Source organism: Aplosporella prunicola (genome assembly GCF_010093885.1).
Source record: "Aplosporella prunicola CBS 121167 unplaced genomic scaffold K452scaffold_82, whole genome shotgun sequence".
NCBI classification, from domain to species: Eukaryota; Fungi; Ascomycota; class Dothideomycetes; order Botryosphaeriales; family Aplosporellaceae; genus Aplosporella; species Aplosporella prunicola.
Window position 1 is genome coordinate 1 of NW_022983610.1, and position 13377 is coordinate 13377.

General features: G+C 58.0%; 6 protein-coding genes across 6 annotated transcripts; 4 read left to right on the top strand and 2 right to left on the bottom strand.

The window, feature by feature from the left end:
• Positions 1–52: 52 nt before the first annotated feature.
• K452DRAFT_362979 (uncharacterized protein) lies at positions 53–1120 on the bottom strand (the record flags this gene model as incomplete). Its single annotated transcript, XM_033546545.1, has 1 exon — positions 53–1120. One exon carries the CDS (start codon positions 1118–1120, stop codon positions 434–436), a length of 687 nt encoding a protein of 228 aa, XP_033391446.1. The 3' UTR covers positions 53–433.
• A 203-nt stretch (positions 1121–1323) lies between these two features.
• Positions 1324–2324, top strand: K452DRAFT_165118 (uncharacterized protein). The gene has a single exon (XM_033535709.1). It carries the CDS (start codon positions 1377–1379, stop codon positions 2136–2138), a length of 762 nt encoding a protein of 253 aa, XP_033391447.1. The 5' UTR covers positions 1324–1376; the 3' UTR covers positions 2139–2324.
• A 185-nt stretch (positions 2325–2509) lies between these two features.
• K452DRAFT_313751 (uncharacterized protein) lies at positions 2510–3855 on the top strand (the record flags this gene model as incomplete). The annotated part of the gene is made up of 2 exons (XM_033543691.1): positions 2510–3673; positions 3733–3855. 2 exons carry the CDS (start codon positions 2510–2512, stop codon positions 3853–3855), a joined length of 1287 nt encoding a protein of 428 aa, XP_033391448.1.
• A 1165-nt stretch (positions 3856–5020) lies between these two features.
• On the bottom strand, positions 5021–5809 carry K452DRAFT_292983 (uncharacterized protein; the record flags this gene model as incomplete). The annotated part of the gene is made up of 1 exon (XM_033541478.1): positions 5021–5809. A coding segment is annotated over exon 1 (544 nt), but the record flags the coding sequence as incomplete, so codon positions are not given.
• Positions 5810–6658: 849 nt separating this feature from the next.
• K452DRAFT_346681 (uncharacterized protein) lies at positions 6659–7559 on the top strand. Its single transcript, XM_033545475.1, has one exon. It carries the CDS (start codon positions 7051–7053, stop codon positions 7546–7548), a length of 498 nt encoding a protein of 165 aa, XP_033391450.1. The 5' UTR covers positions 6659–7050; the 3' UTR covers positions 7549–7559.
• A 959-nt stretch (positions 7560–8518) lies between these two features.
• K452DRAFT_354259 (uncharacterized protein) lies at positions 8519–13040 on the top strand (the record flags this gene model as incomplete). Its single annotated transcript, XM_033545880.1, has 7 exons — positions 8519–9132; positions 9189–9935; positions 9983–11347; positions 11393–11865; positions 11923–12000; positions 12069–12344; positions 12433–13040. The coding sequence occupies 7 exons, from the start codon at positions 8519–8521 to the stop codon at positions 12648–12650; spliced, it is 3771 nt and encodes a 1256-aa protein (XP_033391451.1). The 3' UTR covers positions 12651–13040.
• Positions 13041–13377: the final 337 nt, after the last annotated feature.

Sequence of the window (13377 nt, forward strand, 5' to 3'; positions counted from 1 at the left end):
TTTGGTTCGTGCCAAGCTCTGACTCCACACTCGGACCCAGACCAGGCCCTTCTGTTTCGTTTTGCGACCGGCCAGCGACGGCTCGCGCGGTCGTCGCTCCGAGCCCGCCGTCGCACGGTTCGACCTGCTTTGCAACGGCGACTTGCTAAACAATATACGCCGGGCTGGCGTGCCGGCCTAGGTCGCTTTCTGACTCGGCCCGCGAGCCGCGCGAACAAAGCGCGCAAGCGGTGACTGCAGCGCGATAACGCTTTCTTTTGGCTTCGCTGGCCTCGTGCTGTGGCATTGACATTGAAATTATCGTCAGAAAAAAATAAATGGCCCAGCGGTGCTAAAGATAGCCTGGTGCGTCTCATGGGGCGTTAATATCGATGGCACACACGTTGAGACAGGGCAATCAATCTGACTGCATCGGGGGGAGGCGCGTCATGGATCAGGGGTTTTGGGGGGAGGGGAGAGCAGCAGTTCGCGGCGACGCAGGACTGATGCTTGTGGCTTGACGCATGGATGGGGGACGAGGCGTCAGCCAGCCGTGAAGCAGCCATGCCGGGCGAGGCAGTGATGGGCAGCGATCGAGTGTCGGTGGGAGATCCGCCGGGATCGGCTGGATGAGCAAAGGGATGCCCTGGCTCGTGGAATGCGGAGGGCCTGAAGGCTGGACCGAGGCGGCGGTGCTCGACGACGACAGTCTGCAAGCCGTCCCGCGCGGAGTTCCCAGCGCTTTGGCGAGCGGTGCGCAAATCGTTGCGCCGGAGCTGAAGCAGACCCCTGGCACACGGCATGTGCCGTAATAATGCAAGCGCTTGGGTGCAGACGGGTGGGCGCGCACGGGGCATGGAGCAGCGCATCTCTGGTGAGCGGCGGCCCAAGAGCCCACGGCGGCGGACTGTCGCGTGGCCGCCATGGAGATGCTGGAGCGCGGGGAAGAAGCAGCACCCGCGTCGCTGGGTCTGGCTTGTTGCCCATAGTCGGGCGCGCCGAGAGCGACGACAGGGATGACCAGTCGCGCGTCTATCGTACGACGTGGCGCGCGGGGTAGGCCGGCGCCGTTTTGCGTCTGGCCAAAAGCGAAAGCGAAGAGGGAGGGAAAAGACGGCCGTCGCTTAACCTCCGCGCCCATTGGCCTATGCGCGTCGGGATGGCGATCCTGTGACACGAGCCCGGTGCGGCTCTTGTGACTTGCGAAAGCAGACGGGCCTGCAGCGACCGACCGGGTGGCTGGGTGTGGGAGAAGAAGTATCTACAGTAGTAGTGTAGTGGAGATACTAGATGATCATCACCGGGAGCCTGACAGGACAAGAATAATAATGATAATAATAATACGGACGGGTGATGCGGGTGATGTGGATGATGATGATGATGCCCTAATCATCATCATGCCCATCATTTCAATGGGAAACGGAGAAATCCGTCTCTCGGACCCTAACTCTGTGTGTGGTGTGTGTGTGTGCGTGTGTCTGCCTGTCTGCCTGTCTGCCTGCCTGCCTGCCTGCCTGCCACCCTGCCACCCAACAAAGCCTGTCCGCTCGCTCGCTCGCTCGCCTACCCTACCCTTACCCCCCTACCCTATCCTACCCTACCCTGCCCTATCCTACCCTACCCTACCCTACCCTACCCTGCCCTACCCTACCCTACCCTACCACACATCCAATCCATTTCCCATCAGTCATGTCCGGTCCGGCGTGTTGTCTGGGGCTTTCCGCCCCCCAGTCAGGGGCGAGACAAAGCCCTTTGTCGCTGCGCGCGCGCTAGCACCGAAATCTCCCGCTGCTTTTTTGCTCGCTTGCCTTTCCTGCTTCCATCGCCAGGCGATCCAGATTCGCCTTCCCGGGCACGGACAAAACCCTATCGCTCGGCCAGTCAGCCACGCGCGCCCATCCCTCCTACATATACGTGCCGGCCGCTCCACCCGCCGCCAGATTCGTGACTTCAGCCATCCCGAGTGCGCCGTGGCTTGTGTCTCTCCTCCCTTCCCAGGAACCGGTTCGACCCTTTCTTTTTTACCATCGACCGAGATCTCGCACCGCTTCGTGCCACTCTCACCCCCGTCGCACTGCGCCTGCACGACCACGCACCCGGGCTCGCCCCAAAGCATCGTTGTCCCTTCGCCTGACCCGGCGAGCGCTGAGACTTTCTAGAAGGCTTTCGGACTGGCCTGCAGACGACTCGTGCGACTTCCGCAGGGATACTTGCTCGACATCGCCTTCGGTCCTCCCTCCCGCCCTCGGGAGCGACGCCGTCCGTTTCTGGAAACGCTGCTCTTTAACCTCGCCCCGGCAGCCTCCTCCCCCCTCACCACCATCACAATCCTCGCCCTCCCTTCTTGACGCTGGATTACCAAACGTCACAAAGCGGTCAGTCTTGGCCTGGCGTGCAAACAACCCCGCCGCCCACGAGCAATCTGTACCCTCTGCCCTCTCCCGCCCTCTCCTCCAACAACGATCGGCCAGTAGGCCTGGGCCCCGAGAAATCCTTCAACGTGGCTGCCGCTGTCGCTCTTCCGACCCATATGCATCCGGGGCCGGATTCTATGGGTGCACCCTCGAGCTTCTCCGCCCGCAGGCCCAACGCCTCGTCTCTGCCTAGCTTCGAGCTCCCTCCCCCTCCCATGTCCAACGCCCACCAGAAGTTCCCCTCCTTCGCTCCCATCAACCAGCCGCAGTCATCCCCGGCCTCGGGCACGATAGGCAACCTTCTGACTCCGCCTAGCAACTTGGCCGACGGCATGAGTTCACACACGCAAGCTTCGCAGCACCAGCACCAGCACCACATGTCGTCCTACAACCCCAACGGATACGTCTGGTCGCCGCCGCCCCAAGGATCCACGCCCTACGGATTCCAAGCTCAGGCTCCCGCGACGTCACAGTCGTACGCCACTCCCCGAGGTCAGTATGCGCCCTTTGTTGTAGCCGCAGACAAAGTCGGGGCTGACAAAAGGACAGCCCTGCCTCCGCCACCCTATGACCTGAACCTGCCGGCTTTTCCGTCTTCAGCATCCATGTCTGCCCCTTCGACGCTTCCGACCATGTCGGGGCAGCACTCGAGCATGTCCAGCATGATGAGCAGCCAGAACCCAGTCACCACCTCGGCGCCTCAGCACTCGCCCATCCATTCGCAAGACGGCTATCATTCGCACCGGCCACCTCCCACGCCAACCTACCACTACAGCTCGCACTCGTCATCGACGCCGCAGCAGTCCAACTTCCCCTACTCGACTGGCCCGTCGCCCACGCAGTCGACGCCGCTCAGCGCGGGCGGACTGCCGCCGAGGATGTCTCCGGCGCACAGCACGGCGCAGATACCATCCCTGCAGTCCGCGCCGTCGCATTCGCCGCACCCTTACCAGCGCCCGTACCAGAGCTACCCTCTGCCTGGTCCCGTCCTTTCCAACGTCAACAACCCGAGCGGACAGCTCGCGCTTGTGGGCGGCATGCCGCACGGCATGATGCACGGCTTCAACAGCGGGCATGCGGCGAGCATGCAGCACATGTACGGCGGACACCACGCGGCGCAGCAAGCACCGCCGAACGACCGGCCGTTCAAGTGCGACCAGTGCCCGCAGAGTTTCAACCGCAACCACGACCTGAAGCGGCACAAGCGCATCCATCTGGCAGTGAAGCCGTTCCCGTGCGGACACTGCGACAAGAGCTTCTCGCGGAAAGACGCGCTCAAGGTTAGTACAGCTCGAATAAAAGGCTTCTTGGAATCTATTGCTAACGCGCGGCATCACAGAGGCACATTCTGGTCAAGGGCTGTGGAAAGGCGTCCGGGAACGATGGCGACAAGCACGACGGCTCGCTATCTCCGACCGACAAGGGCGACAACGACCACAAGCCCGTCCTGCCCCCTCACTAAGCGGTGCGCGCACGCACGCAGCAGTGAGGGACGCGATGCTCACGAATCACTCCCCTTCTTTTTTATACCCATTAAAAACCAGTTGGTTGTACTATGTTGTTTTTTTTTTTTTTTTTTTTTTTTTTTTTTTTTTGTTGCAGTTGTCATTTATCCTCAGTCTTTGGTTGTCCATGTCGACGGACGAGGCTTGTTTTGTTTCCTCTTTGCTATACCACAACACTGGCGTACCGGGAGGACACTGGGGTCAGGGTCGGGTTCGGTCGGGGATCAAAGGGAATCAATCGAATCACTCATCATGGGGGCGAATCACGAGCAGACAGACGGTGCTGTGGCTGCTGGGCTGTCGCTTACGGCTTTCTTGTTATTCATTCATCATATTCTTTGATGTTTTGTTGTTGTTGTTGGCTTTGTTTTTGGTTGTTATTGGGGGCTGCTACACTGATGGATGATGGATGGATGGATGGATGTCTTGGGCTTAGCCTTCTTGTGTGTCTTGTCTGTCTTGTATTATGGTGGTTCTTCCGCGCGCAAGATATCATGGTTTCTTCCATTTGACGGATCTAGCTTTCTATCTTCATAACCGATTCCTTGTCCTTTTTGTTTGCTTCACGGGGCTGCAGGCAGGCTTGTCTTTGAGGCCCGTCGAAAGTAGTATACACGCTTCTTCTCGCTGCTTCTTCTTTTTCTCCTCTTTCTTCTTTCAATTTGCGGCATTCTCCATCTTATGATTATTCATATTCTTGGTTCTTTCATCATCACATACCACATCTACCTCCCCCTTATCCTGCAAGCCTCCTCACTTCTTTCTAGCTCTTGGCACATAGCACACACGCCACGTCTTTTCTTTTTATTACGTATATTTGTCACGATATCTTCATCATCATTATACTACTACTTGCTACCTACCTACTACTACATACAAGGAAATACACAGGCCGCGCGGCAGCATGGCCGGCGCGCACGCAAGAAGCTAGCTAGTTTGCAAAACGAGCACTACTTGGCTTGGTGAATGAGCGCAGGCGTGCGTGCGTGCGTGCGGTCGTGCGGTCGTGCGGTCGTGCGGTCGGGCGTCCCCTTTTCGAGTAATTTTATATGGGCGCGATCACACCACTGCTTACGCAGGGAGTTAGGCTGGGCTGGAAGGGAAGGCCGAGTTGGGTGATTGGTTGGGTTGGGAGGTGTTATTTGCACGCGCGCGCCGGAACGTGCCGTCGATCTAGGTGGATGGTGGTCTGCCTAGGTAGGTGTGGTGGACGTTAGGCGTGCTGGGTGGTTGTTGGTCGTTGCGTGCGCTTGCTTACCTTACTTGCTCGGGCTTGGGCGCGGCCTGGCGCGGTGATGGCGGGTGGGCGTGCGTGCTGCGTGCGTGCGTGTGGGTTGCGGCCCCTGCGCTGATCAGACGGTAGGTGCCGTGTTCAATGGATGGACGGGCTTTGGGTAGGGTCGAAGTACCTAGTGGTTGTTGGTGGGAGTAGTAGGGGCTGGGGATGATGGATTGAGGGATTGAGGGATTGGGGGGGCCGGTTAGTGTGTGCGCTTGGTGCGTGAGTGCGGGTGTGGGATTCGGAAGTCTGGTCCTGCTTGCTTGCTTACTTGCTTGCTTGCTGCGTGCTGACTTGTTGCGCGCGTATGTGCTGTGCTGGCCGGGGTTCGGGTTGGTAGGTAATTTGCCCCTCTTGCCCTTCGAGACTCGCCTCGATAAGTCCTTGGTTGTTTGCGCTGGCCGCTGGGCCTTGTGCTGGGCTGGTGGTGGGGCGGAGGGTGGAGGGCGCCTGGCTGGTGGACTTGGGTGGGTATGCGCACGCGGAGATAGTGTGCGGTTATGTGCGGGCTCTTGGGTGTGCATGCTTTGGGTGCTGTGGGTGGAGACTACCCAGAGATGATGTGAAGAGGGTGGTGTGGTGTGCTGGTGGTGATGGTGCTACCTATTACTGCGGCGGGAGTGCTGGCTGCGTTCGTGGATAGGTACCTAGCTGCATAGTTGGCTATTGCGGTTGCTTGTTGGTCTATTTGTCTATGCCTTTCTATTGCACATGTATCTGCCTATCTCCATGCTCACTGCGCTCTCAATCCACACAGAGACGAGTGATCTGGTGTCCCTTTGCTTGCCCCATCTTGCCGAAGTGTCCAGGTCTACTCCGTCAGGAGTAGTCCACTTGCGCTCGTTCCCAGCTTTTTTAATGGCGTATTTATAGGTATATGGCATGTATATTATTGGAATCCTGTCCAAACCACGTTTTTCGTACAGGAGAGGTTGTGGTGTGGTAATGATTGCAGTGGGAGCAGGTGAGTGTGGACGTGGAGAAGATGATGGGTACGAGCGGTGCGATGACAGAGTGGCTAGGAGTTGAGATTGTTGTTAGATAGGCGGAAGTGATCAGTGAACGCGATTCTGGACAAGGTGGGCGTGGAGAGGATAAGCGCGCTGCTGCTGCTGCTGCTATTGCTGCTGCGAAGTTGGTTTGAAGGGATGTGGGCGCGGATGTAGATGTGGATACAGTCATGAACATAGGGAGAGAACGACATACAAAGACAGTAGAAGCGCCTCGCACTCAGTCGCAATCACTGTCGCCATAGGTAGTTACCACTCTCACTTGCATGCAAACTGTCAGGTACTGCACACCCCGACCGCAAACGCCTCCAGCACCTCCAGCGCCCACCAAGCCAACCGCTCCCAAGCGCGCAGCCCCAGCACCGCCAGCACCGCCGCTGCCAGCAGCCAGCAGCCAGCACGCTCGCCTTCCGCCGCCCGCGCACGCAAGCAAAGCCCTCTCTGAGGTCCCTTAGTTAATACCACTACCACATGGACAGCTTTCCATTAGCCCGCACGCTGCAGCCTTCTCGCACGAACGCCAAAGAGCCCGAGGCCGCGGCCATGGCGGCGGCGACGACGATGAGGACAAGCAGTACGCCTCTCCAAGCCCGCGCCCCCAAGAGCCCAAAACTCTACGAGCCCACGCCTCAGCGCGCCCCCGAGCACGCAAGAGGCCTCGGCTCCGGCTTGAAGGCATCCTGCTGCACGCACCTCCCTCTGTACCTACGTAGCCCACCCCAGCTCACAAGTGGCAGCTGGCAAAAGCCCGCACGCACGCAGCGCACACACGCCGGGGGACACACGCGCGAAACGCACGAACCCTAGTGGGCCAACAGCAACTAGCGGCGCTCCTTCCTCAGCTGGCCGTGTTCGCAGCAGCCATGGCCACGGGGAGGGAGGAGAGGGCCTCCCGGCGCCCTCGGCGGGCGCCCGCGCCGACAAGCCGCGCCACTGCAGCACGCGGGCGAGACGGCGCGCAGCTGGACAAAGAGAAATTGGGAATCCGAGGCGGCTGTACAATAATAACGCCGTGGTTGTGCACCGCTCCGGCCGCCGGCCACGACGACACACTCACTCACACATGCGCGTCTGAGTACCTGACCCTGATCCCTACCCCCTCCCGGCGCCCCCTTTTGCCGCCTTCCGCTTTCTGCGCGCGTGTTTCAGTGGCGTGGCGTTGGCGATGGCGGGCGTTTGGGGGGCGTTCTTGTGGCATGAGCAGGGGTGTGGAGACGAAGGAAGGGAAGGATGGATCAGGATGGGGCACGCGGGTGATTGGTGATGATGGAAGGTGTTTGAGGTTTTTGCCGTGTCTGAGAGATCGGATCGGAAGAGGGATCGGACAGGATCTAGTCTGGGCCTGGGCTGGTGCGAGGTGATCTGGCCGAGAGGATGGATGCATTATTGGCGCGGGCGGCCGAGCGATGGAAGGCAGCTGTGTGGTTGACTGTGAGAGGGGGAGGTGAGGTCAGCGGTGCAGGGCTCTGAAGAGGTGAGGTGCGTTGGGATCCGCGGATACGCTGCAGGGAGGGCGCGCGCACTGCAGAGCGCCGTGCGACGATCCGAGCGATCGGGCTGGGGCGGTCTGGGCGGGGAAGAGCGCGAGGGGGAGGGTGGCGAGCCCGCGTGCGGGAGCGAGCGAGCGATCGGCAGTCCATGCACCACCAACACCACCACCGTCCTCCACCACACCCACACAACAACAACTCCATCACCATCTCTATCACTATCGTTGTCGTCGTCATCACCTAGGTATCCATCGTCAGCATCACCACCCATCTAACATGACGACTGTGACAATGTCGGTCGCCCCAGGTCACGTCAGTCAAAGAGATGGATAATTAGTTAGTAGTAGAGGTTGGAATGACACGTGCGCGTGCTTGGTGTCGTGTCGTGTTGAGGAATCCATGGGCAATGCGTGTGTGTGAAAGAGAACGAGGGAACTTTAATAGCGAGCACACTTTCAGGCAGCGTGGCATTGCTGCGTCGTCGTCGTCCATTCCAAGTCCTTTGGTTCATCTCCACCCCAAACAAACAACAACAAACAAAAACGTTCATTTCTCCCTCCCCCCATCGTCAATTCCGCTGCCGCTGCTCCTTCTGTGTTGACGCGCACGCTCGCTCCTTCCTCCGCCGCTGCAATCCTCAATCCCAACCCGTCAACCCCCTCGCTCTCCTACGCGCCCGCCGCCTTGACTTTTGCGCCCGCCTCGCTCCCCGGCGTCGCTTGCACCTCCCGCCGCCCACGCCGCCCGGTCGAGACGAACCCTCCTGTACATTCATCGTCTGCGACCGCAGCAACAACTCCTCTAATAGAACCTTCCCCGCACTGCGTGCGCCTTGTCTTCCATGGATCGCTCTAGCAAACAAGCTAGACAACCCTCAAAGCAACGGAAAGCTCTCGCAGATGCGGGCTCGAGAGCAAACGCCGCGGCCGCTCCCCAGCAACGCCTCAAGCAGAAGGCCATGCAACCCACCACCAACCTGCCGCACAATGAGTCCATCGTAACCAACGGCCCGACTCTCACTGTCCGCAATCCCGGCCCCGCCGACAACAAGCGTCTGTCGGTCATTCAAGATGAAGACAATCGCTCCAGCAACCGAAACTCGGCCATCTCGACCGCCTCGTCCACCATGTCGGCGGGCGGTCGACGGAAGACGCACATCGGACCCTGGCAGCTTGGCAGGACCATCGGCGAGGGCGGTTGCTCGCGCGTACGAATGGTCAGGCACTCTTTGACAGGCCAGCTGGGCGCCGCGAAGATTATTTCGAAGAAGATGGCCGACAAGGTCAAGGCACAGAGTCTTCTCAACTTGTACAAGAGTGCTGAGACGGACCCCGAACTGCTGGCCCAGATGAAGATTATGCCGTTTGGATTGGAGCGTGAGATTGTCATCATGAAGTTGCTCGAACACCAAAACATTGTCAAGTTGTACGATGTATGGGAAAACAGGAGTGAGCTGTAAGTATCCTGTTCCCGCCGCATCGCCCATATTTCATTACTGACCGTACATATAGCTACCTGATTATGGAATATATTGACGGTGGCGAGCTCTTCGACTACATCGACGTCGATGGCGGGCTCGATGAGCTCGAGGTTGTCTTCATCTTCCGTCAGATTATCGCTGCTCTGCTTTACTGCCACCGCATCCACATCCATCACCGTGACCTTAAGCCCGAGAATATTCTCGTCGACAAGGAATCATGGGAGATCAAGCTCGTCGATTTTGGCATGGCTGCCCTTCAGCCTGAGGGACGCTTCCTCAGCACACCTTGCGGTAGCCCCCACTATGCCGCCCCAGAAGTCATTCGGTACAAGCGCTACGATGGAGGCCAAGCGGACGTCTGGTCGTGTGGTGTCATCCTCTACGTTATGCTCACTGGCGGTCCCCCGTTCACGTACAGCGGCCACGACGCCGACCTAGCACAACTCTTCAAGCTCATCGCCAAGGCTCAATATGTCATGCCCGATCATCTCAGTCCTGAAGCCAAAGATTTAATCTCCCAAATTCTCGTTCCGGACCCACGCAAGCGTATCACGATCGAGAAGGTCTGGAACCATCCCTTTTTGCACAAGTATGATGAAGAGCTGGAAATGAAAGGCGAAAAAGCCAAGATTGAGACTTGGATTGGTGCCAGGCCGCGGATAGAGAACTGGGATGTCTCGTGCCTTGACGACATCGACAGGGAGATTGTGCGAAACATGCGTACCCTGTGGCACAGCGAGCCTGAAGAGGTGCTGCTTCAGAAGCTACTGAGCCCCGAGTAAGTCACACTTATATTGTCCTGAAGGTAGTCACTGATGTCAACAGGCCCAACCAAGAAAAGTACTTTTACAGCGCTTTGGCAAAGCATCGAGACGAGCACCTCGAAACCTGGGGCGGAACCCTCGATGTTGGCTACTCTGCTAGCGACTACCACCATGTACATCACCGTCGTAGAGAGGTTGTGCCGCCTGTACCGACTGGTGCCCACGGTCGCACCAAGTCACAATTCTCGATCCTCAACGATGAGCACCTACGCTCCCGCCACAGCCTTCAGGAACCCACCCCGTCTGAACAGAGCTATGATCCCTTCCGCGCTTCAAGAGAGCCTTCGTTGGCGAACAAGGAGAACCCTTACATGAACGTCACTGTCCATCGTGGCGGCTCGATTGGCAGTGGAGGTCGTCGTAGATCTACTGTAACGAGCAATCATCACGGTCAAGCTAGCATGCTGAGAGTTGAGGCTCTAAAGAAGACAAACTGGCGCAGTTCTGGTTTGTCGAGCAACGGCTCTAGGTCTTCGCGGAAAGGTTCTCCGGCAGGCACACACCGTCGCAACTTGTCGAAGGCCTCATCCACTAGCTCGGTCTGGCCGAGCTCTCCACCAGTTATTGTAAGGCCTGCTAGTTCGCATAAGCGTGGTGTTTCCTTTGCGCACCTAAGGAGAAGCTCGACACTCAGCCGCTTGACGGATTCCGTGCAGTACACACCCGAGCAGAACAAATTTTTGCAGAATTCGGATGTGCTATTTTCCGCGACTCCTTCGTCTGTGGCTCCTTCGGCCGCGGCTCCCTTGCAATCATCCACGCCAATTGTGGAGCAGCCGCTGAGGTCACGCAAGGAATCGAAGGGAGCACCGATACCTCGTCTCAAGGTCCGCAAGTCTGAGACTCCCAGTCGGCTTATCGAGGGAGATGTTCGTAAGGCTAGCACGGAGCTCGAAAAGGTTCTGGACGAGGCTTTCAATAACCGTTCTTCAGTCAATTCCAGCCTTCGCACTTCCACGACCGCTCCCCCCACCAACTATGAGACACCACCCTCTTCCGTTTCGCATCGTGGCTCTGGTGCTTCCGCCTACGCTGCGGAAGCCAAGGCGTTTGATACGAACATCACTCAGCGGCCTTTACCTCCTCTACCGACCACTGATGATTCGCCAAACTCGCATATTACTCGTGAGCTGGCAGTGACCCGGGATCGGCTTGCTGCGCGCTTGGCTTTGGAGGACCGGGAGAATGCGGACAAGTATGATGCGGTACTCGCGCATCTAGACAGTCTGCTGAACAGTGCCAACAGTGCTACCCAGGCCGATGGCACCCGTTCAACTTCCGCTCCTCATCCCAAGTCGCCTGAGCATCTGCCAATCATATCGGAGGAAGGTAAGACGCCCGCGGATACCCCTAACTGGCGTAGTGGGTACAGGGCTGTCACTGCACCCATCAACTCGACACCTGGTCATAGATACTCTGGCGACAAGAATGACACAATCCGGATGGTTGATCCATCTTCGCCTTGCCCGCCTGGTCACATTGCGCCTCTCAAAATTCGCAAGGCCAGCACCGCTAGCACTGTCGCTTCCCCTGCACGTACCGTTGTGGGCGCCCAGTCGCAGCTGCAAGTCCCTAAAAGCGAGGTACAGCCACTCCGTCGCAAATCCAGCCGCCTCTCAGACCGCCTAAGCTCCCACGAGGTAAGCGGTGCATCTACGCCGAACAAGGATGCCAGCAAAGATGCGAAGGATGCCAAGAAGAAGAGCTGGTTCCGTCGCAAGTTCAGCGACAGTGAAACGCCGACCTTGTCAGACACGCCAGATGTTAAGCAGCAGATCCCAGAGGCGTGGAAAGGGCTTGACGACCGCATGGACCCAAAGCCCAAGGCGCGCCCGGCCCTTACCAGGGTTGATACGGATGGTTCCAGCGGCAGATGTGGTCCTGGTAAGTCTCCGTCGACTATTAGTGACGTAACCGAGTCTGACACCCTTGTGCGTGCAGACAAGGGCTCGAAGAAGGGTGGTTTATGGAAGTGGCTGGGCAAGAAGGATGCCAAGAAGGGCATGCTGGAGTTGGCATGTAGGTCTCACATTTTTCATCAACCCGAACCCTGTCCGCCGGGTGACTTAATACTAACAATATCGCAGCGCCCACGGAGCTGTCCAATTCTTCTTTCCTCTCGAGCAACTTCGACCTCCCCGAAGGCTCACCGGACTCGAGTCGCGCGATTGAAGGCCAGAACTGGCTCGCACGCTTCCTGCACATCAAGCCCGCCACCAAGGCCTTGTGCTTCCAAGTCGGCCGTGGCCGCGCACGCTCCGAGATCGTGCGCCTGCTGCGCGACTGGAAGCGTTTCGGCGTGCGCGACGTGAGCTACGACCGCGTGAACAATGTCATTACAGCGAGGGTTGACAAGGAGAACCGTAAGTTTTACTCAGCCCAACTCAAACGTGCAGCCGTAATGCCGGCCGGATTAATAGAACTACACCGACTAACGACGAGATATGGCAGACCTCAAGATCAAGCCCGTGGCCTTTATCGCGGAGCTTTACGTCGTGCTAGAGCATGGCCGGCGCGCACAGCTCTGCCTCGTACGCTTCACGCAAACACGCGGCGCGGCGTCATCGTTCCGCAAAGTGGTGGACGTGCTGGACGATTGCTTCAGCACACGCGGCATGCTGGTCGAGAACGAGGATCGCAAGCGAGCCATGGTCGACATGCTTGGTTAGCTAAACGGAAACGACGACGATGGAACGACGGCTACGGAACAAGACAAAAAAAAAAAGAGACAGACTTCCGGTCTGACGAAAATCGTCGGGCTCCGTCGACGGCCCCGAGTCGAACCATTTGCGGTTTTCTTTTCTTACTTTTTCCTTTTTTTCCTTTTGGGGAATTTGCCTTTTCGAGGGGTTTCCGGCTCGGAGGGGCATGACTACGATTGTACCATGCCATGCCATGCTGCCTTGTACGCAGCGCCTAACGAGAGTAGCGTTGTGCGCAGCAGCGGCTAAGGCTGGCTGGCTGGCTGGTACGACGACAACGACGACCATGACGGTGTTTTTTGGTTTACGGAGATGGGACTCTGGAGGGGCTTGGTTGGAACTGCTTCGTGCTTTTTTGTTAATGGGGTGTGTTAGTTGGCTTAATAATGGATAGGATGGAGGGGAAAGGAGAGAGAGAGGGGCGAAAGGAGGGGTGCGGCCCAACGACGTACCGTGTACGTACGCGGTAGTGTTGTGCGAAGAAGGGAGTGCTTGCTTGCTTGATTGCTGGCTTGCTGCAGGGGCAGGGAGGGGCCGAGCTGGGCTGCTGGGCTGCGTCGGGTTGGGTTGGGTTGGGTTAGATTTGGTTTGGATACCACCTCTACTGCTGCCTGGGCTGTTAGCCCTTTTTTTTTACTTTACTTTTTTCTTTTTCTTTTTCTTTTTCCTTTTCCTTAAGGGGGAGGGGGGAAGG

Coding starts and splice junctions, on each gene's coding strand:
- K452DRAFT_165118 (XM_033535709.1), top strand. CDS start 1,377: ATGCCCATCATTTCAATGGGAAACGGAGAAATCCGTCTCTCGGACCCT.
- K452DRAFT_346681 (XM_033545475.1), top strand. CDS start 7,051: ATGGCCACGGGGAGGGAGGAGAGGGCCTCCCGGCGCCCTCGGCGGGCG.